The sequence below is a fragment of the Amaranthus tricolor genome, chromosome 3 (assembly GCF_026212465.1).
Source record: "Amaranthus tricolor cultivar Red isolate AtriRed21 chromosome 3, ASM2621246v1, whole genome shotgun sequence".
NCBI classification, from domain to species: Eukaryota; Viridiplantae; Streptophyta; class Magnoliopsida; order Caryophyllales; family Amaranthaceae; genus Amaranthus; species Amaranthus tricolor.
The window spans coordinates 29,996,271-30,013,645 of record NC_080049.1 but is presented as its reverse complement, the minus strand read 5'-3'; the positions used below and the strand labels follow the sequence as shown (position 1 = coordinate 30,013,645).

At 33.2% G+C, this 17,375-nt stretch overlaps 2 protein-coding genes across 3 annotated transcripts; one reads left to right on the top strand and one right to left on the bottom strand.

Moving 5' to 3' along the window:
• Positions 1–9,760, top strand: LOC130808961 (MLO-like protein 4). Of its 2 annotated transcripts, none has more exons than XM_057674535.1 (15): positions 1–150; positions 743–800; positions 2,814–3,040; positions 3,117–3,233; positions 3,838–3,901; positions 4,361–4,452; positions 5,161–5,235; positions 5,357–5,442; positions 6,085–6,134; positions 6,253–6,293; positions 6,400–6,570; positions 6,657–6,692; positions 7,503–7,570; positions 7,962–8,022; positions 9,018–9,760. In XM_057674535.1, the coding sequence occupies exons 3-15, from the start codon at positions 2,819–2,821 to the stop codon at positions 9,423–9,425; spliced, it is 1,491 nt and encodes a 496-aa protein (XP_057530518.1). In that variant the 5' UTR covers positions 1–150; positions 743–800; positions 2,814–2,818; the 3' UTR covers positions 9,426–9,760. The 2 variants fall into 2 exon arrangements, with proteins under 2 accessions (XP_057530518.1, XP_057530517.1); XM_057674534.1 differs by having other exon boundaries at positions 49–575.
• Positions 9,761–10,169: 409 nt separating this feature from the next.
• LOC130808962 (serine/threonine-protein kinase SRK2B-like) lies at positions 10,170–16,603 on the bottom strand. The gene is made up of 9 exons (XM_057674536.1): positions 16,207–16,603; positions 16,055–16,129; positions 15,855–15,956; positions 14,426–14,479; positions 14,194–14,286; positions 14,019–14,111; positions 11,947–12,051; positions 11,768–11,866; positions 10,170–11,030 (listed from the first exon to the last, which is right to left on the bottom strand). The coding sequence occupies exons 1-9, from the start codon at positions 16,324–16,326 to the stop codon at positions 10,701–10,703; spliced, it is 1,071 nt and encodes a 356-aa protein (XP_057530519.1). The 5' UTR covers positions 16,327–16,603; the 3' UTR covers positions 10,170–10,700.
• Positions 16,604–17,375: the final 772 nt, after the last annotated feature.

The window sequence follows — 17,375 nt, the reverse complement described above, 5'->3', positions numbered from 1 at the left end:
TTATTTTCAATTTCAACTAGAATTACAAAAGGGAATCAAAATCAATAGTATTGTGCTTGATCCAAATAAGAGCATACATGATACGAGTACCCCTCTTTAATTGCAAACTCATTGCACGTGTAGTGTTCGACGAAATGTCGAGACCAACTGGTAAGAACAAGAAACACACTAATTTAATAATGAACAGCTGGCTATTCCCACTTCAGTTTTCAATTCATTCATCACATCTCAACTAGAGATGCTTAAAAATTCTCACAATACTATATTGTTAATGACCATTCAAAGAAAGAAACAAAAACCCAAGTTCACTCCATAATTTCTGGATCTTATTCTGCTAAAAGTTTTCAACTTTCTGGAAAAAAATTCAACTTTGAATCCATGCATGTTGTGGAAGAACTTGTTGAGAAGAAATTCCAGTAATTATAAGAGTGAATTGAGTAAAAACAATGGAGGAGTCAGTTTTAAGAGAAGGAAAGTCTCTTGCTGAGACTCCAACATGGTCTGTAGCAACAGTTACTTCAGTTATGGTTTTTGTTTGTTTTCTGGTACAGAGGTCTATTTACCGGTTTGGAAAGGTATGATAAAAACCTACTTTTCATGGAGGGGATAGAAAAGTTTTGCAATTTTAAATATCTTTTCTTCCCTTATTATTGCTACTATTATTGTTATTATTCTTTTTGACAATTTCTTTTCATTAAAATATTATAGAGCCTTTTTGATCTCTTAATGCTTGTTTTTGCAGTGGTTAAAAAAGACTAGAAGGAAGGCCTTATTTGCTTCATTAGAGAAGATTAAAGAAGGTACAGTTCTTTTTGTTAGGTCCTCCTCATACATGTGGTTAAATATTCCAATTTAACTCCATTTTAAATGAGGAGTGATTGAGATTGGAACTTGTGACACTTATGTGATAGCAAAACCAAACTCAATCACAAGTTTTAAGGTGATAGGTTTAGGCCCCAAGATATATTATATACCTAACACTTTTACAATAACTTTATGTTTGGATAGGTCATAGGTGGAAATGGAGGAAAAGGAAGGGGAGAGAAATAGAGAGATTGCATTTCCTCACTTAGGATACCAATAAGGGAAGGCTTGGAAATGGAGGGAAGGGAAATTGGGAGGAGAAACTCCTTCACATTTTAAACAAAACAAATCCTTCAAACATCGGAAAGATTTGGAAGGAAAACATACCAATGTTTCCTTCCCTCCCCTTCCCTTCCTTTTCTTCCAAAAATGTTATCCAAACATGGTGTAACTTTTCGTTTCAACTTATGTTTGTCCAATCCATTTCATTACCAATTGTTAAAGCAAGTGCCAATAATCTTAATAACGATGTTAACTTTAAACATTTAATCGAACATGCTTTGTCTTGTACTTTAGAGAGGGTTGATAAAGATTTGTCGAATATGAGTGGTTTAAGGTTTGGAACGGTTGATGAGAGTTGCTTGATCAAAGCAACAAATAAAGAAGCAGAACAGTGAGTGGCTCGACCAAACCACTCGATCGAGTGAAGTATTGCTCGACCGGTCGAGCGGTGTTGGCTCGGTCGAGCAAGGTGTGCAGAATAAGTCAGTAGCTTCTCTGGAAGCTCGCTCGACCGAGCGAGGTAGTGGCTCGGGTCAAGCGGAAGTTCAGCAGACTACTTTGGATTCTGTTTTTGGTCAGAATGTGAAGTGACTATGCAATTATGTGGTGCATTACTCTATTGTTTATTGTAATGTTTATTGTCATAGTTAATTAGGATGTTAATTGAGATGTTACATGTATGTTTATGGTGATTTACGAGGGAATACTAAGAGTGATGAATATCTTGGCTATAAATAGGATTCATCGCTCATAGTAACATTTACCACAACACATATTGTTGAGAGGGCTATTGCATTGTTAGAAACTTGAGAGTGTTCTTACTTTGCTTTGGTATTTGTGATCTTGAGAGATTGTTCTCAAGATAAGGGAGGTTTATTATATTTGTAATTGTTGAATTCATTATAATAAACTATATTTGAGGGGAGGTATTCAAGATACCTCATAAACACTTGTGTTCATTTTGCATTATATTTTTCATTTGTTTTTCCTTGTTAAACCTCTTTGAGGCTTGCGCTTTCACCAATAATTGCAATTGAGTTGGGTTAGCATGATAAGTTCAGTTCAATTTAGTAGTACTCAAATTCAGTATTTATAATTAATTTGTCGGTTGTCTTGTATGAGACCGTCTCACAATGAGATACCTCAAAACAAGAAGCCCATAAGCTAAAAGATTCTATTATTGGTAGTATGAGGCATGTACCGTCTCATACAAGAATTTTTGTTAGTTCAACTTGTCTTTTAAGTAATTTATGCACAATCATTTGTAGATTTCAGATATTGGTGCAATCTTACCCATCATATTGAGTTGTGCTTGATTTTGAAATGTACTAAACATAATAAATATAGCAATTAGTACAAAACCAAAATCACATATGCCCATTTTATACCATCTAATGAAATAATCATGTTGTGTATGGTTTGATGCATATTGCTTGTGAAGTGGAATTAGTGTATATGATAAATAGATATTAGTCTCGTCCCTTTGAATTTGCATCAATGGGCAAATGGGACTTTTGTTGAGAGAAAGTTGGGAATTTGGTTGCAAGTGTGGAGAGAAATTAAACTTTGTGGATATGTGAAAAGAGGGTGGTAAGGTTCATTTTCAAATAAGGAAACGAGGCAAAATGAGTGAGACGAGCAAAATAAAAAATGAGGCAAATTAAGAGGGATAGACAAAGTAATATTTGCTCGTTTGAATTCAAACTTAATTTCTTTTTCTGGTGCAGAACTTATGTTACTTGGTCTGATATCATTGTTACTGGGGCAATGGGCTAGATGGATATCCGAGATCTGTGTGGACTCGTCACTTTTTAACAGTCGATTCTATACTTGTTCTGAGAAAGACTTCACTTCCCATGAGAAATTTGTTTCTAGAGACTCATTTCCTTCTTCAAATGAGACTGATATACCTCCAGAGGGATTATTCAATTCTATTTTACATGGATGTCCTGCTGTGAGTTTGCTACTTTTCACTTCAATTTTTGGTTAGGAAGCTTTTATTTCACTTATCAGGTTTATGGTCACTGCAGGGCCGTGAACCTTTTGTATCCTATGAAGGTCTTGAACAGCTTCACCGGTTCTTATTCGTGCTTGGTATTACGCACGTTCTTTATAGCTGTGTTGCTGTTGGTTTAGCTATGATTAAGGTACTCTTTCCACTTCAGCTTACAAGCTCATACATGTTAGTGATGTAATACCTCTTACGAGTCATTTATCGACATGTTAGAGGCTAATCATGCTAGGCATTCAAAAGAATATGTGATTCTTAATTTTACATATTATTATGGTAATTGTCTAATTGATGATAATGGATTGCTCACTGTCACATGATTCACTAATGTCCTAGCAAATCGTGAATCAAAATAAGCAAATTATGGTAGGTTTTAGGCTTTTTTAGGATCATTTTGAGTGAATCGCAAATTCAAAAAGTGGATTAACTAGCGAATTATGTTAAACCGGGATTGCTATGAGGTAAGTCCTCTTACTTTTTGGACTTCGCTGATTGTTCTCCAATACAAAAAGGAACTCTTGCGATGAAGTTTGCATCCATTAAAGATTTACAAGCAAAATTATAAGCATGTGTCTTAGATGTGAAAGAACGAGCACATGTAAATTTATCTTATGTTGACATAAAATTTTTCTTCTTGTGTATCTTTGGAAAAAGGATATCAATGTTTAGTATTAGATCATTTTTCTTGATTTAACCTTAGAATTCAACTTAAATATTATGCTTTTGACTGAATTATGTAGATATACAGTTGGAGAAAATGGGAATACCAAGCAATTGACCAAGTGGGTGAAGGAAATTTGCAAGGTAAAAAAGATGACATGAATTAATTATGTGAAACAACCTTTAAGAAATTGACTTGACCTTATGGATACTGAGCGAGTGCTTTGTATTATTACTATTGACTTTATTTTTACCCATTCTAGTGTCATTACTCAAAGCTGTGATTTTCTGACATAGTTTCACCTAATTCGCTAATCGCCTTGAGCATTGCAATCTGAACTTGCAAACCGATATAGACCTTCGTGCACTTTGGGAAAATTTAATAAAATTAGGTAGCAAATTGTGAACTTATACTCATTTTTATACACTATATTATTAGGTAACACTCTTATAGACCATGTGGTTTTTTTTTTTCTAGCATCTTAGCATTCCGTACAATTTCGGTTTCTTTTCTTCGTTCTATTGTCTTGTGATTTTTTTTTTAAACTTCAGGCGTATAGGTCATTGTTTATGAATAAGATTTTCCTTGATGATATTCCGCAGCAAAGAGGAACAAGGTAATGAGGCGACAAACCACCTTTGCTTTTCATCATGCTTCACATCCATGGAGTAGAAATCGAATCTTGATTTGGATGGTACTTTTTCTGATTTCTTTCTGTGGAACTTTTTTATTCTTATAATTCCCTGTCTGCAAGGATTTTCTGTCTGCTTGTTCATTTTATCAGGCTAAAATTATGGAATACCATGCTTATGGGTTTAATTTTTATACGTTAGCAATTTGGATTTATGAACAAAATAATTTTCAGGAAATTCATATTGTTTACATTTGATCCATAGTGCAAAAACAAAGCCTCATCGTACTGGCCGAGTTGTAAAGGTTTTCGAATCTAACGAACCAATACTTTTCACATTTTAAGTTGTGAAAAACCGTGTTTTAGGCCAGTCTGAGGCATATCTCGTTGTATCGCCCGATATCTATTGGTATGACAAGAACATCACCTTCATTATTGTATCACTCGCCATGACCGTTACGACAATCGTAACCAAAATCACATATTTGCACTAAGATTTGACCTAAATGACTCACAAATTCATACATAATCAATTTGAATTAACCAGTTTGATTATAATAATAGAAAATTATTCGGTTATTTGTAGTGATTATAGAAAATTGAGTAAGCTTTAAGGCGTACTTCTACTTTGCTAGTGCATTTTTTTTAATATTTAAGCTTTTGAAAGAATTTCTATATGTGCACATTTTTTGTCCATGTATGAGATGTCAAGCAATGTGACTCAATGTTCATTTCATTTTCAAGTTGACCTATGCTTCTGTTATCTTGCAGCTGTGTTTTCTTCGTCAGTTTAAGAGTTCCATACAGAAGTCGGATTACTTGGCACTGCGTTTGGGTTTCATAACCGTAAGTCACATCCCAATGCTTTTTCCGTGTAATAAATTCTTTGTTTAGCCTACTTTTAAACCTCTGTGTTTGATTCAGTCTTTCAAGCTTTCACGGACATATCTTTACTATGTGTTTGCAGAACCACAAACTGCCACTTTCTTATAATTTTCACAAATACATGGTTAGGAGCATGGAAGATGAATTTCACGCTATAGTTGGAATCAGGTATACTCCTATGTTATTGTCGTGAAACTTTTATAATTAGACTTGCAAAAGTTTGTTTCACAAATTAGTGTGCTTTCCACATTTTCCAAGATTAGAGGAGGGTTGTCGTACCTGTTTACACCTATCTGCTTGCTTTTGCATGAGGAATTTTTTATAACTTTTTAGATACTCTAACATAGATACTTCTCTATGTGGCAAATAACATTAAAACAATGGCGGACCTAGAATGTTAACCATGGGGGCCGTGTGTCCTTGAAATTCATTATAATAATCAGACAAAAAAATGAAGGGACCGTGAAATATTTTACGTAAGATATTAAACATTTTTACAAATTTTCTTAAGAAAATTACTAACTTGGTATAAATTTATAATTTATGGTGGGGCCTGGGCACTCCCAGCCCCCATCCCCGTTTATGGTTCGCCAGTGCACACTGACAATGCCTCGTGAACATGCCAAAGCGGCAATGGGGAATTTTTGTGTTAAAAAATGGCCATCTAGTCATATTTTGGCGAAAAACCTTTGTAATTACCAAAATAGTGCCATCTCTTTTTGATGGGGTTTGGAGCGACAAAGCTGAATAGTTCAATTACTAGTTTCATCAATATAAAAACATTGATGCAAACTATCTTCATATTTGCAGCTGGCCGCTATGGGGCTATACGATAATATGCATCTTACTTAATGTTCACGGTACGTTTCTCATTAAATTACAATAAATTTTTTGTTGGAACTTCACATATATTACCGCTTTACGTTGGGTATTCAAATTGTTTTTGAATCTAAAACTTAATTTGTTTGTGATCTTCAGGGTTAAATATTTACTTTTGGCTCTCATTTATTCCTGTAATTGTAAGTTTTTTGATCCGTTTGACGTCTTTTTTTGATCAAACAATGAGTTTCAGAGCACATTTTTCATAAATGTTGAATTTGTGTAAACTTTCATTCTTCCCGAAAGCTTGTCATGCTAGTTGGTACAAAACTCGAGCATGTCGTCTCTCTCTTAGCTCTGGAGATTGCAGAAACAACAGCTTCATCTACTAGGACTCAAGTGAAGCCACGCGACGAGCTTTTCTGGTTCGGGAAGCCAGAAATGATTTTATGGTTGATTCAGTTTATTTCATTCCAGGTGACTTAATCACAGTACTGCTCTCTAGTTATTCTAGATAATATGTTTCACCACAATTTTATGGTCGGTGTCTTTGATACCTGCAGAATGCTTTTGAAATGGCGACGTTTATTTGGTCTTTGGTGAGTAATCTTCTTCCCCAAGCACGAATTAAAAGAAAGTGACTTGTTTTCAATTTATGCCATTTTGAGCAAATTGTGAATAGTAAAAGCAAATTAGCCATCAAATTATACTATCTGGGGTGGAAAATTATCAGGAGTCAGCACCTCCTTCCGTCCCACCACCCACCACCCGCCACACAACATCTCATTGTTATTTTAAGTCCTATTCTTGTTCTAAGTAACGAAATCCATTTTGTCCCTTCACTATATTACTATTTTGTCCCCTTGAATTAGCCTCATTTATAGGAAATGAGGTGCTTTGAACGAGAAAGTGGGTGTATGGTAATAAATGAAGTGATATTGAATTGTGTAGATGAAATTAAAAGATGGTTAAAATGTATGAATGAGACTAAAATAAAGTGGTAGGTCCAATTCCAAATAGGAAAACATAACAAAATGAGTGCGATGACTACAGCTGCTCAAAATAGACCCGATGATCCAACATTTACCCAAGCTTGGTACCGAACCCGATATGACCCGACATTAAAAATGGATTAACAATTATATAATAACCAACATGGACACTAAAACCAATTTTAAATTGACTCGACATATCTAACCCAAAATCCACCCGATGACCCAAATCCGAGCAACGGTTGAAACTTGTTATAAGGTTGAAGGGTCAGCAATTACCATTGCTCACTTTTGCGATCCTTCCTCCTTGGCCGTAATAATTTCTCAACAGATATTCCTTCTTAATTTTGTGCCTCTTATTCTTCTTCGTGCAATAACTACTGAGTATTTAGTTACATTTATTTGCTTCCATTCTAGTGGGGATTCGAGCAACGGTCTTGTTTTATGAAGAACCATGCAATGGTAGTTATCCGTTTGACTTCTGGGTACGTACTTTTTTTATTAATTTGCTTGAAATATTCGTTATTTGTCTCTTTACGGTATTATATTGTTCAAGAGTTCATTTTTGTTATACATACAAGGAAAAGTTTATGAAAATCCATTGCCATTCCATTTCTAAGAGTAAACATATTCCGAGGCAATTTAATAACAATTTTGCTTGTCTCTTTGCATTTTACATTATTAGGTATAATGTGTATTCTTAATCGTTGCGGTTTTGATGTAATCTTAAATCTGAAAAAAATCAGTTTTTAGGAAATTTACCGAGTTTAATATTTCCGTGAAAATATTTTCTTTATGTGCTTAAATAGATGTCTATATGTTTCTGTTAGTAGTTATATTCTTATTTTTGCATTTTTTTTACATTTTTCATTGCAGAGTTCTAATTCAAATCTGGTGTAGCTACAGTACTGTCCCTCTTAGTGTCATTATAACACAGGTAACCCCATCTTGCATTTAGTATGTTGGATGTTTAAAAGCCCTCTAATTTATGACATTTTTGGTAATCACCTTTTCGGATAATTTAGATAACAACAAAACTTATTGTCGTTTGATTATTGGTATTAAATGGCAGGAATTACAATGAAAATTTGACGTAATTTACTGGAAAGACTACTTGACAAGTTTATGATCATGCTTGTCCAACTTTAATCATTTTTTTTTCCACAAAATCCATTCTCATCTATTACTACTAGAGAAAGTGGTATTAGGCGGTAACAAAAAATTATAAAGAAAAATACCTGTTTGAGGGTGAGAGCTCCATTACCATGAAAGTGACACAACATATATTATGAAAATTATAATTAAAACTCATTTTCATTACAACAATTAAAACCCAATAACCAAACGCCCCTTCAGAAGAATTTCAAAATTCAAAATGAACTAAATTTAGTATTTAGCATAGGTTCTCCAATAAGGTGCAAAGAGTGTTCTTTTAGCAAACAAAGCTATCCTTTAGGTTTTTATGGTTATCTCTTACGGACTACTACTTCTTTCACAATTATTTGGACCCTTTGTCAATCGGAAACAACTTTGTCATCACTAACAAGGGTAAGATTGACTACATCCGACCCCCTAGACTCTGCATAGGTGGAAACCACTTAATGGCGTCGGGGTAATAAGGTGAGAATCCAGGTCCGGGCTTGAATAGGCCATGACTCGGTACATTTGAAAAAAAAATTATTGATATTGAATTGTATATCATATAGCACAGAAAAATGGCACCCAAGTCGGTTCAATGTACATACAAAGATTGTTCGACCCACCTTATACTAGTGTCTGGATTCGTCCCACCTTATACTAGTGTCTGGATTCGCCCCTAGGGTAATGGAATGTTTTAGTACATGGCCCCTTTGCCCTTTCTTGATTTCATTGTAAAACTTATGGGAAATTACTAATATGATTCTGTTTGTACGTGAATTGCGATGTTGGTAGATGGGATCAAAGTGCAAGAAAGCCTTGGTTGCGGAAAGCGTAAGAGAATCCTTGCATAGTTGGTGTAAGCGAGTAAAGGCGAAGTCGAAACGTTCACTTACAACAAGATCAGTTTGCTCCATCGACGAGGGAGATGAAGTAACTACGGTTGCTTCTCTAACTCTATCGCCTTGCTCTTCAATTGCTTCTTTAAACGAGGTCAAAATAACTGACGTAGAGCATCCAGACATAGAAGAACATCATGAACAACAAAATACCATTTCATCCGAAGATTTTTCATTCCGTATTTCAGAGTATATATCTCAATCAGCTCAAAATATATTTCCGGAGACGCCAGATCATGACCCATCTGGCAATGCAGATGAAGGGAGAATTGAAACGCTTGCGGATTTGCTACAAAAGACTTGAATTATTTAAATTTATTTATTAAGATTCTCCATTTCTTTTAATAGCTATACTTCTCTTAAAAAGCTCTCACGTTAAAAGGAGAAGTGTTGCTATTAAAAAGAAACATCTTATATGATAGGATCGCTCCACTAATTTATCATGTAATATCCCTAATTTTCGCCTTAGTGATGCATATAGAAGTAATTAATACATTTTTACTTCTTTTAATTTTAAAGAAAGCTTCGTATATGTATATTTTTCCCTTTTCCACTAGAATTTCAGCCTGAATTCAACAAAACTTCACTAACTTAGAGGACATAACATAGCTACAATGATCAACGTAATCTTTTGGTTAAGCTTTTAGTTAAGTTTGTTCATTTATGTCAGTTTTAGTTTATGGGTCTTGCCAAACACCATACACTTTCCTTGAAAAGAATTTATAAGTTTATTCTTTTGATCGTTTTTTATAATAATAACTACTTGTACAGTAAATAGTTAGATACCATAACAGTATCACCAATCGATATAATCTTGTTTAATTTATTTCAATATATATTTTCATTTTTTTGTATGATTTTGAATTGTGCTCATAAAGGGAAAATAAGATGCACATTTAGAGCCACTATTACAAAGCAAAAGGAAGTATGACTGTTTACTTTTAAATACCTCTCTCAGAACAACTCGATCAAACCAAAATGTTTTATTTTTATTCTATTAATGAAGATTATACATGAATGAACAAAATTCTAAATTACAAGCCACTACTTTATTGAAAGTATCAAACAAATTTTGTGTAGTCTCAGAATTACCAGTAAATTATTCAATATTACACCTAATGAATTTTGCACAATTTCTATAGTATCTTGTAAAAACTGCCAAAAATAAAACATGTTTTTAGCAAGAATGTAAAAATTTCTATAGTATCTTTATGAGGCCCGCCAATTCGGCCAATGCTTCATAAGCCTACGCTCTTGTATATATCAAACTTGCTTGAATCACACTTTTACGAGTCACGACTATTATTGCGAGGTTAAAGAGCATATCACGACCTTCGTAAATAAAGAAACTTTTGCAACTACCATGCCCGACATTTAGACTCGCAAACGAACCCTAAACCAATCGCACAACGCTATTTACAAAGCTTATTTTGGAAGAGATTCAAATAAGACTAGACTCAAATGACACAATAACCTTATCATAATTTGATCAAACAAAATCTAAACATAAGAGTTACCTCACATCTTCAACTAATACTAAATTATCCGAGCACACTGTATATTTGTTTTATTAAGGTCGTTAAATTTTCCATGCTTGCACCTCCTTCACTGTTTTCTCGTACTCGTCTTCTTCGCCTTTCTCCCACTCTCCCTTGTCCTCTCCCTTGTTGGGAGCTTCTTCCTTCTCATCACCGTCCTCCTCCGCACCCCAACCGAAGGCCCCAACAGAACGTGCGACAGGAGATGGCTTCTTGGCCTCTTCAACAATTTTCATTATTTCCTCCACACTTTGAAGAGAGAAAGTCGAGTTTTCTCTCCGATAGTATATAGCTTGGTGTGTTTCGGTGAGCTCCCTTGGCAAATTCTTTAGAAACCAAGGGTGGAGTTTGATCTGTTTGATGGAAACCCTCTGCAAAACACAAGTATACAGTAAAAAATGCATCAGTCCCTGAAGATAAAAAGATAAATCATTAAAAAGCCAAAATCTTGACGGTAGTATTTCACAATACCTATAATGATTGAATTTATAACATAGTTTTTCACATAAGGATTAAATTTATAGATAATTTTCAACAATTTTTTTGCAACAAAATTTACAAAGCCACGTCCTCATGAAATCAATTGTGATCATATTTGACGATAGTGTACTTACACAGAAAAACATTAACATCAATAAATATACAACACAACAACAATGTCAAAAACAAAATTGCCCCAGGATTTTACTGACAGAGAATGGTAATGGTCATGGTCATCAACCCAGCATCCCGCATAAAGTTAGGGTCTGGGGGGAGAGGAAGCGGACAAATCATACCCGTATCCACTTGAGGGAGAGGGAAGAGAAATGCGCGCAAACAAATAAAACCCCCAGGCCTGATTGAGAATGCATCTAGAAAATATTACGAAAATCGGTAAACCCAAGACAAACAAAAAATTTGAATTGCAACTCTGCAAGATAATCTATCTATAAGGCCCCTGTTAAACAAATGATTTGAAAATTTTTCTAGTGTTTTTGAATATTAGGGTTAAGTAGTAAGTAGTAATTACAGCACCAAATATGCCAAGACAAACACTAACAGAAAGGAAATATATGCATTGATGCATTTGAAGAGTCTAAATCACAGTAGAGTTATGAATATAACATACCCTTGATGGATTTGCAACAAATATATGTGCAAGAAGTTGTCTACAGTCTTGCGATACACGAACATAATCAGGAATCTTGTACTGAACTTTCATTATTCTCTGAGAAGAACATGAAAAAATAAGCATACATTAACAGAAGTCCATAACCAGAAGCATGGTACAAAAGAGTTCAATATTACATCAATGGTTTTTCTGAAATTTTTTGGATCTTCTTGGTCTTCAAAAGGATATGCTCCAACTAGCATCACATACAGTGTGACTCCGCATGACCATACATCAGCCATCTGGAGGAAGAACAGTTGTAGGATTAAAAATCATACCATGTACTTTCATGATTACCTTAACATGAATACTCTTCTGGGTAGGTGCTAATAAAGAAAGAGAAATGAATTAGCAGAGAGAGACCACCCAGATTTAAACATCAATTCTTAAAAATTCCATAATTATACAGATAAAATAGACAAAAATACATTTACAACGAGAAAAGGAATAAGAAAAATCTCAACATGAAAATCCAATGCAAGATCTCTCTTATTTTCACTGACGACGGTGTTCTGCTCTTACTAAAATGCAAGTAAATCCAAGTAAAAGAGTGTTTTATAGGATCAAAAGCTTATAGCTCAAATTGTCTAAACAATTGAGGTACATAGGACCATAGGAGCATATTTCAAGGAACACTGAGCTAGCTACATAGGACCATACAAGATAATTTGGAATCGAAAAGCTTTCCATGCCACAAAACTGAATTAGAATGAGGTTTATCTGATTTCTTACCTATGTAATAGGTCTTAGAGCATTCTATGCAGGGGCGGATCTATGTATGGGCCTCCACAGGCACGTGCCCCAGGCGAATTTTTAAAATTTTTTAATTTTAAATTCAAATCTTAGGAATTAGGGGTCAGTTTCCACGCCTATTAGAAACTCAATACGAATTACTCCTTTTCTCTCTCTTCTTAAAAAACCTAAAAACTCTACACTACACACTACACCCACCGCCGCACCGCCGCCTTAGAAGATCACGGATGCTGCCTGTCGTCGCCTGCTGTGGGTTGTGGCTGCTCACAATCTCTTTTCACAAAAACCCTAAAAATCAAGATTTTGATTTTTTTTTTAGGTATTTTCACTCTTAATCTTTATTATCTAATCTTTAATCTTAATCTTAAATTCTTAATCTTGTCGTTCTAATCTTTATTCTTAATCTTGATTCTTGAATTTCGTTAGAATGTTGTTTCATAATTTTTTTTGTTTATGTTCTTTGAGTAATTGAAAGTTTGTTAATGTTAATGTGTTTATTAATGAGTTTGTTTATCTTGAATAGTTAAATTTGAATACAAAATTAAAGAAACTAAATAATGAGAAAAACCCAATCAAATTCTACAATTTTATTTAATTTTAGGAAGAAGTTGAGAGAAATAACATCAAGAACAACAAATTTCTGAAATTATAATCACCCAAAAGAATTTTTTTGTAGGAGAAAGAATAAAATTTGTACTCAATAGAAAACATGTATGTTATAGAAAAAACAGAGATAATATGTAAAAAAGGGAGGGAAGAAGTAGAGAGACATCTATAGAAACAAACAAATATGAAGAAAACTACTTTTGTTTCATCAAATGGTATTTAAATACCACTAAACAAGAAAAGAATTTAAATTAAGTTATAAAAAATCTTAAACAAGAAAGTTATAAAGAATCTAAATTGTTGTTTGTTCGTTATCTCTTATATTAATTTGGCTTTGTCTTGAAATTATTGCGCTTCTACAACACATTTGGGTGAAATAAAAATATTTTAGTTGTTAATTATACAAACGAAACTGTCAAAATTTCGTCTATTCGTTGGTGCCCTAGGGGACTCCAAACCCTGGATCCGCCACTGATTCTATGCCATAAAATGAATAGGGATTTCCAATACTAAAATGTGATTAGCAAAGTATTTTGTTTGATATTATACATTATTTTAAAAGGAAAGTTTTAAATGTCGGAAAAATGGATTATGAAACAGTATATTTGACACGGATACAATCGTCATTTTCTCAGACTTCAAAGTTCCAACATGACTTTCACATTTGTCTTTCCTTCTTTCCTTTATTTTGGGTTTGCAAAGACAATACATTTTGTGCTCAATCTCTTAACAAGATAGGGCCAAAGTCATTTGTAGGACCCGTTGAAGTTAATTTAAAAGAAGAAATCTAACCTACGCTAATCCATCCCGATAAAATACTGTAAGCTAACCACTTGAGTTCAGTACTTACTTTTCCATCATATTCCCTACGTGAAAGAACCTCTGGAGCAATGTACGCGGGAGTTCCAACAGTTGACTTGGGCCTTGAATGTAAAAGAGATGACTGCAATATAAGAAACATATGTAGTTAAAATAGCTTAAATCCCATAGCATGAAGCAAAATTCATTTCATCATGCAACCTCACCTTTGAGTAGCCAAAATCACATATTTTCAAACGAGGTGCAGGACTTCCGTCCAAAAGAGTATTCTCCAACTTCAAATCTCTATGACAAATTTGCTGAAAAAGTGTTCAGATGATTTGAAAACCCAGAAGTTACTTCCTGAGCTCAGCGAAAACTATGTCTATCCCTCAAAAAAAGATAGTTTGTAGCAAAGTAACATATATATACAACACAATAGCAAATTAAAAACATTACCATGGAATGACAATAGCTGACACCTGATATAAGTTGTTGGAAGAAAAATCTGGCCTGACATAGCAACAAAACCCATCATCGCCTTAGAAAGAAATTGAGTTACATATACCTAAACTTCCTACTTGTTAAAAGAATTAGAACAAAAAAGACACTTTTCAATAATGATACAACGATTATTTATAGTTTTTTGGTTTTTGGATTATTGCACTTCTTATTTATGTGAAATTAAAGATGATGTTTGTTACCAAAAAATTATATTTTTGTTATAACTAACAAGAGTACAATTGCATACATCCGAACTCCCAAACCATGCCTAGGTAAAGCACATTGTGGCCCATTTGGTTGTCCATATCAGACACGGCTAAAAGGAGGAGCATCCTAAACAACGGCTCAGGGCCTCATTCTATGAGGGGCCTCACTTGAAATATTTTCAGAAGTAATCAGGTACATCCTCATTGGTCCAAATTCCTTAATTTTTCCCTCCATAAATGGCTTCTTCATCGGCATTCGAAAGGCAAAACCTCCATAGTTATTACTCACACCTATCATTAATTGCCTGTTTTTTTCCCCAAATCACCAATTAACCAAGAATCTCGTTTTGCGGTACTTTCATCATCAAGCTTCTCTATTCCTTGGTCAAGACTATGATTAATTGTTACCTTCATGCTTCTTAATTAATTATTTGAGACAAATTGGTAATAAAACATTAAAGAGGGTGGAGAAACAAAGATTTACTACCTACATTAAAAGATCTGAAAGCAACACTTCAAACTTAAGCTTAGTTATGTTCAGCTACTCACATGGAGTATTGTAATATTAGATGATTTAACTTCTTTATGCTAATTTAGATTAACATTATCTTTACTAACTACATTAACGTTAGAAACTGCAATTAGAGGCATACCTTTTTATTTGCATTGATTTTTTAAAATCATTAATTTATTATATAGAAAGCACTAGAAGTATCATTTGTTTATTTTAGTTTATATTTAAGTTTGTCTACTTTTATAAATAATTATTTTGAAATTCGTCATTTGTAAAGAGTATATTTTTTTATTTTGCTCACGACCTCTCAAATTTCCAAAACGGCCCTGGTCCATATTAAATGATAATAAAAAAAGTTATTCTACTTTATTGATCATGTTTGTTCTACTACAATAATGTCATTTTCTTAAGAAAATTCATAAAAGGTAGTATAAGGTGGTAATAGAAAATTTTAGATTTCATTTTATAATCAAAGTTTATCACCCAGGAATGACATGATATGTTTCAGGGAAATTTCTCGTTAGCATCATTATTTAGTATCAATAACCAAACGCGCTGTCAAAGGAATGATATTGATAGAGCAATGATTTGAGAACCAAATCCCATTTTCCAAAATCTAACTAAAAATTATTCGTATAAATGGCAAGCATTAGTAAGAATTAACCTCATCCTCACTGAACCTTCCAGCGTTACAGATTCGTTCAAAAAGCTCACCTCCAGCTGCATATTCCATTACTATAGCTAAATGCGTAGGGGTCAAGACAAGCTACAGAAAAACAGTAAATCCCAATTCAATAACCAAAATTTTACATCCAAAAGCACATAACAATTCCAAGATAAAATGATGGACGAAAAACGATTAACCTCTTTAAATCGAATAATGTTGGGATGCCGGAGTGATCTATGATTAATGATTTCTCTAGCCACATTTTCATCAATCTGTAACCCCAGTATTCAAATTGAAAAATAACCAACAAAAAATTTAAAAAAAACAAAATTTTGCAAAATTCATATACCTTAGGACCACGCTCGATGTATTTCATGGCAACAAGTTCTTTGGTTTCTTTGTTCCTCATAAGACGAGCAACACCGAAATTCCCAGATCCTATATCCTTAACCAATTCATACTTATCCATTTTGAATACTCACAAATCAAAATTAAATCAAACTAATTCAAACGATTATAGAATCAAAGCAAGGAACTACAATTTCATATTGAAACACAATTGGCGACCTGGATTTTTAGGGTATTTTTACGAAAAACAAAAAGGAAATAGATGAGATAGAAATTAATCTTAGGAGAAAACTGAAGAAAAGGATTTAAGGAGAAAAGGATTATAGAGAGAGATTAAGAGTTGGAAAACAATGGAGACGATGAAGGATATTCCTTATATTTTTGTAATGATTAAAAAGGGTTTTTTATAGTAAAGAAAGGCAATAAGAAAGAGAATAAAAATATTGTTAAAAAATAAAAGGGAATAAATGGCTTTGTCTATGAAGATGAAACAAATGAACCTTCATTAAAAAATAAAAAAAATTAAAAAAGAAATGAAAAATAGGAATTTTTTTTTCTTTGGAAACTTTGATACAAATAATCTCAAGTTTTAAATTTTAAATTATATAATTTCAATTTTTCCTAGAAACCTATCCTAAAAAATTTTTAAAAATAAGCAAATTAATATAAAAAAATTCAAAAAAATAAATAAATTCTAAACTTAATTCCCAACATAAGCACGTTTTGCCCAGAGTTATTAATTCTAAACTTAATTATTAACTTTCCTATTTTATTTCCTAAAAATTTAAAAAGGTTGATAATTATAGAATTAAGGTGATTTTATTCAATTATATACAGTGACCTAATATTATTTTAATTAAAAAACCTAAAATTAACTTCTCTATTTTATTTCCTAAAAATTTGAAAAAGTTGATAATCATGGGATTGAAGGTGATTTTATTCGATTTTTTAAAGTTAATAACCGTAGCTTTTTAATAATTAAAAGCCTAAATATTAGCCTCGTAAAATGGACATAGACCAAGAAAATAGCAATTAAAATTGAAACAAGCAATTAGCCTCGTAATTGTTCGGTGTCAATAACAACGAACAAAGAAACTTGGTAAAAAAAAGGTCAAAATCTTTGTTCACTATTACTAATAACAAACAAAGACCTTTACTTTTTTGACCAAA

What these genes read in the sequence shown, in the direction of transcription:
- LOC130808961 (XM_057674534.1), top strand. Translation starts at nt 447, where the DNA reads ATGGAGGAGTCAGTTTTAAGAGAAGGAAAGTCTCTTGCTGAGACTCCA. An exon ending in ATCGAATCTTGATTTGGATG is followed by an intron (nt 4,453 to 5,160) that starts GTACTTTTTCTG and finishes GTTATCTTGCAG; the next exon opens with CTGTGTTTTCTTCGTCAGTT. An exon ending in TTCAGTTTATTTCATTCCAG is followed by an intron (nt 6,571 to 6,656) that starts GTGACTTAATCA and finishes TGATACCTGCAG; the next exon opens with AATGCTTTTGAAATGGCGAC.
- LOC130808962 (XM_057674536.1), bottom strand. Translation starts at nt 16,326, where the DNA reads ATGGATAAGTATGAATTGGTTAAGGATATAGGATCTGGGAATTTCGGT. An exon ending in GTGATTTTGGCTACTCAAAG is followed by an intron (nt 14,112 to 14,193) that starts GTGAGGTTGCAT and finishes CTTATATTGCAG; the next exon opens with TCATCTCTTTTACATTCAAG. An exon ending in ATTTCAGAAAAACCATTGAT is followed by an intron (nt 11,867 to 11,946) that starts GTAATATTGAAC and finishes TGTTCTTCTCAG; the next exon opens with AGAATAATGAAAGTTCAGTA.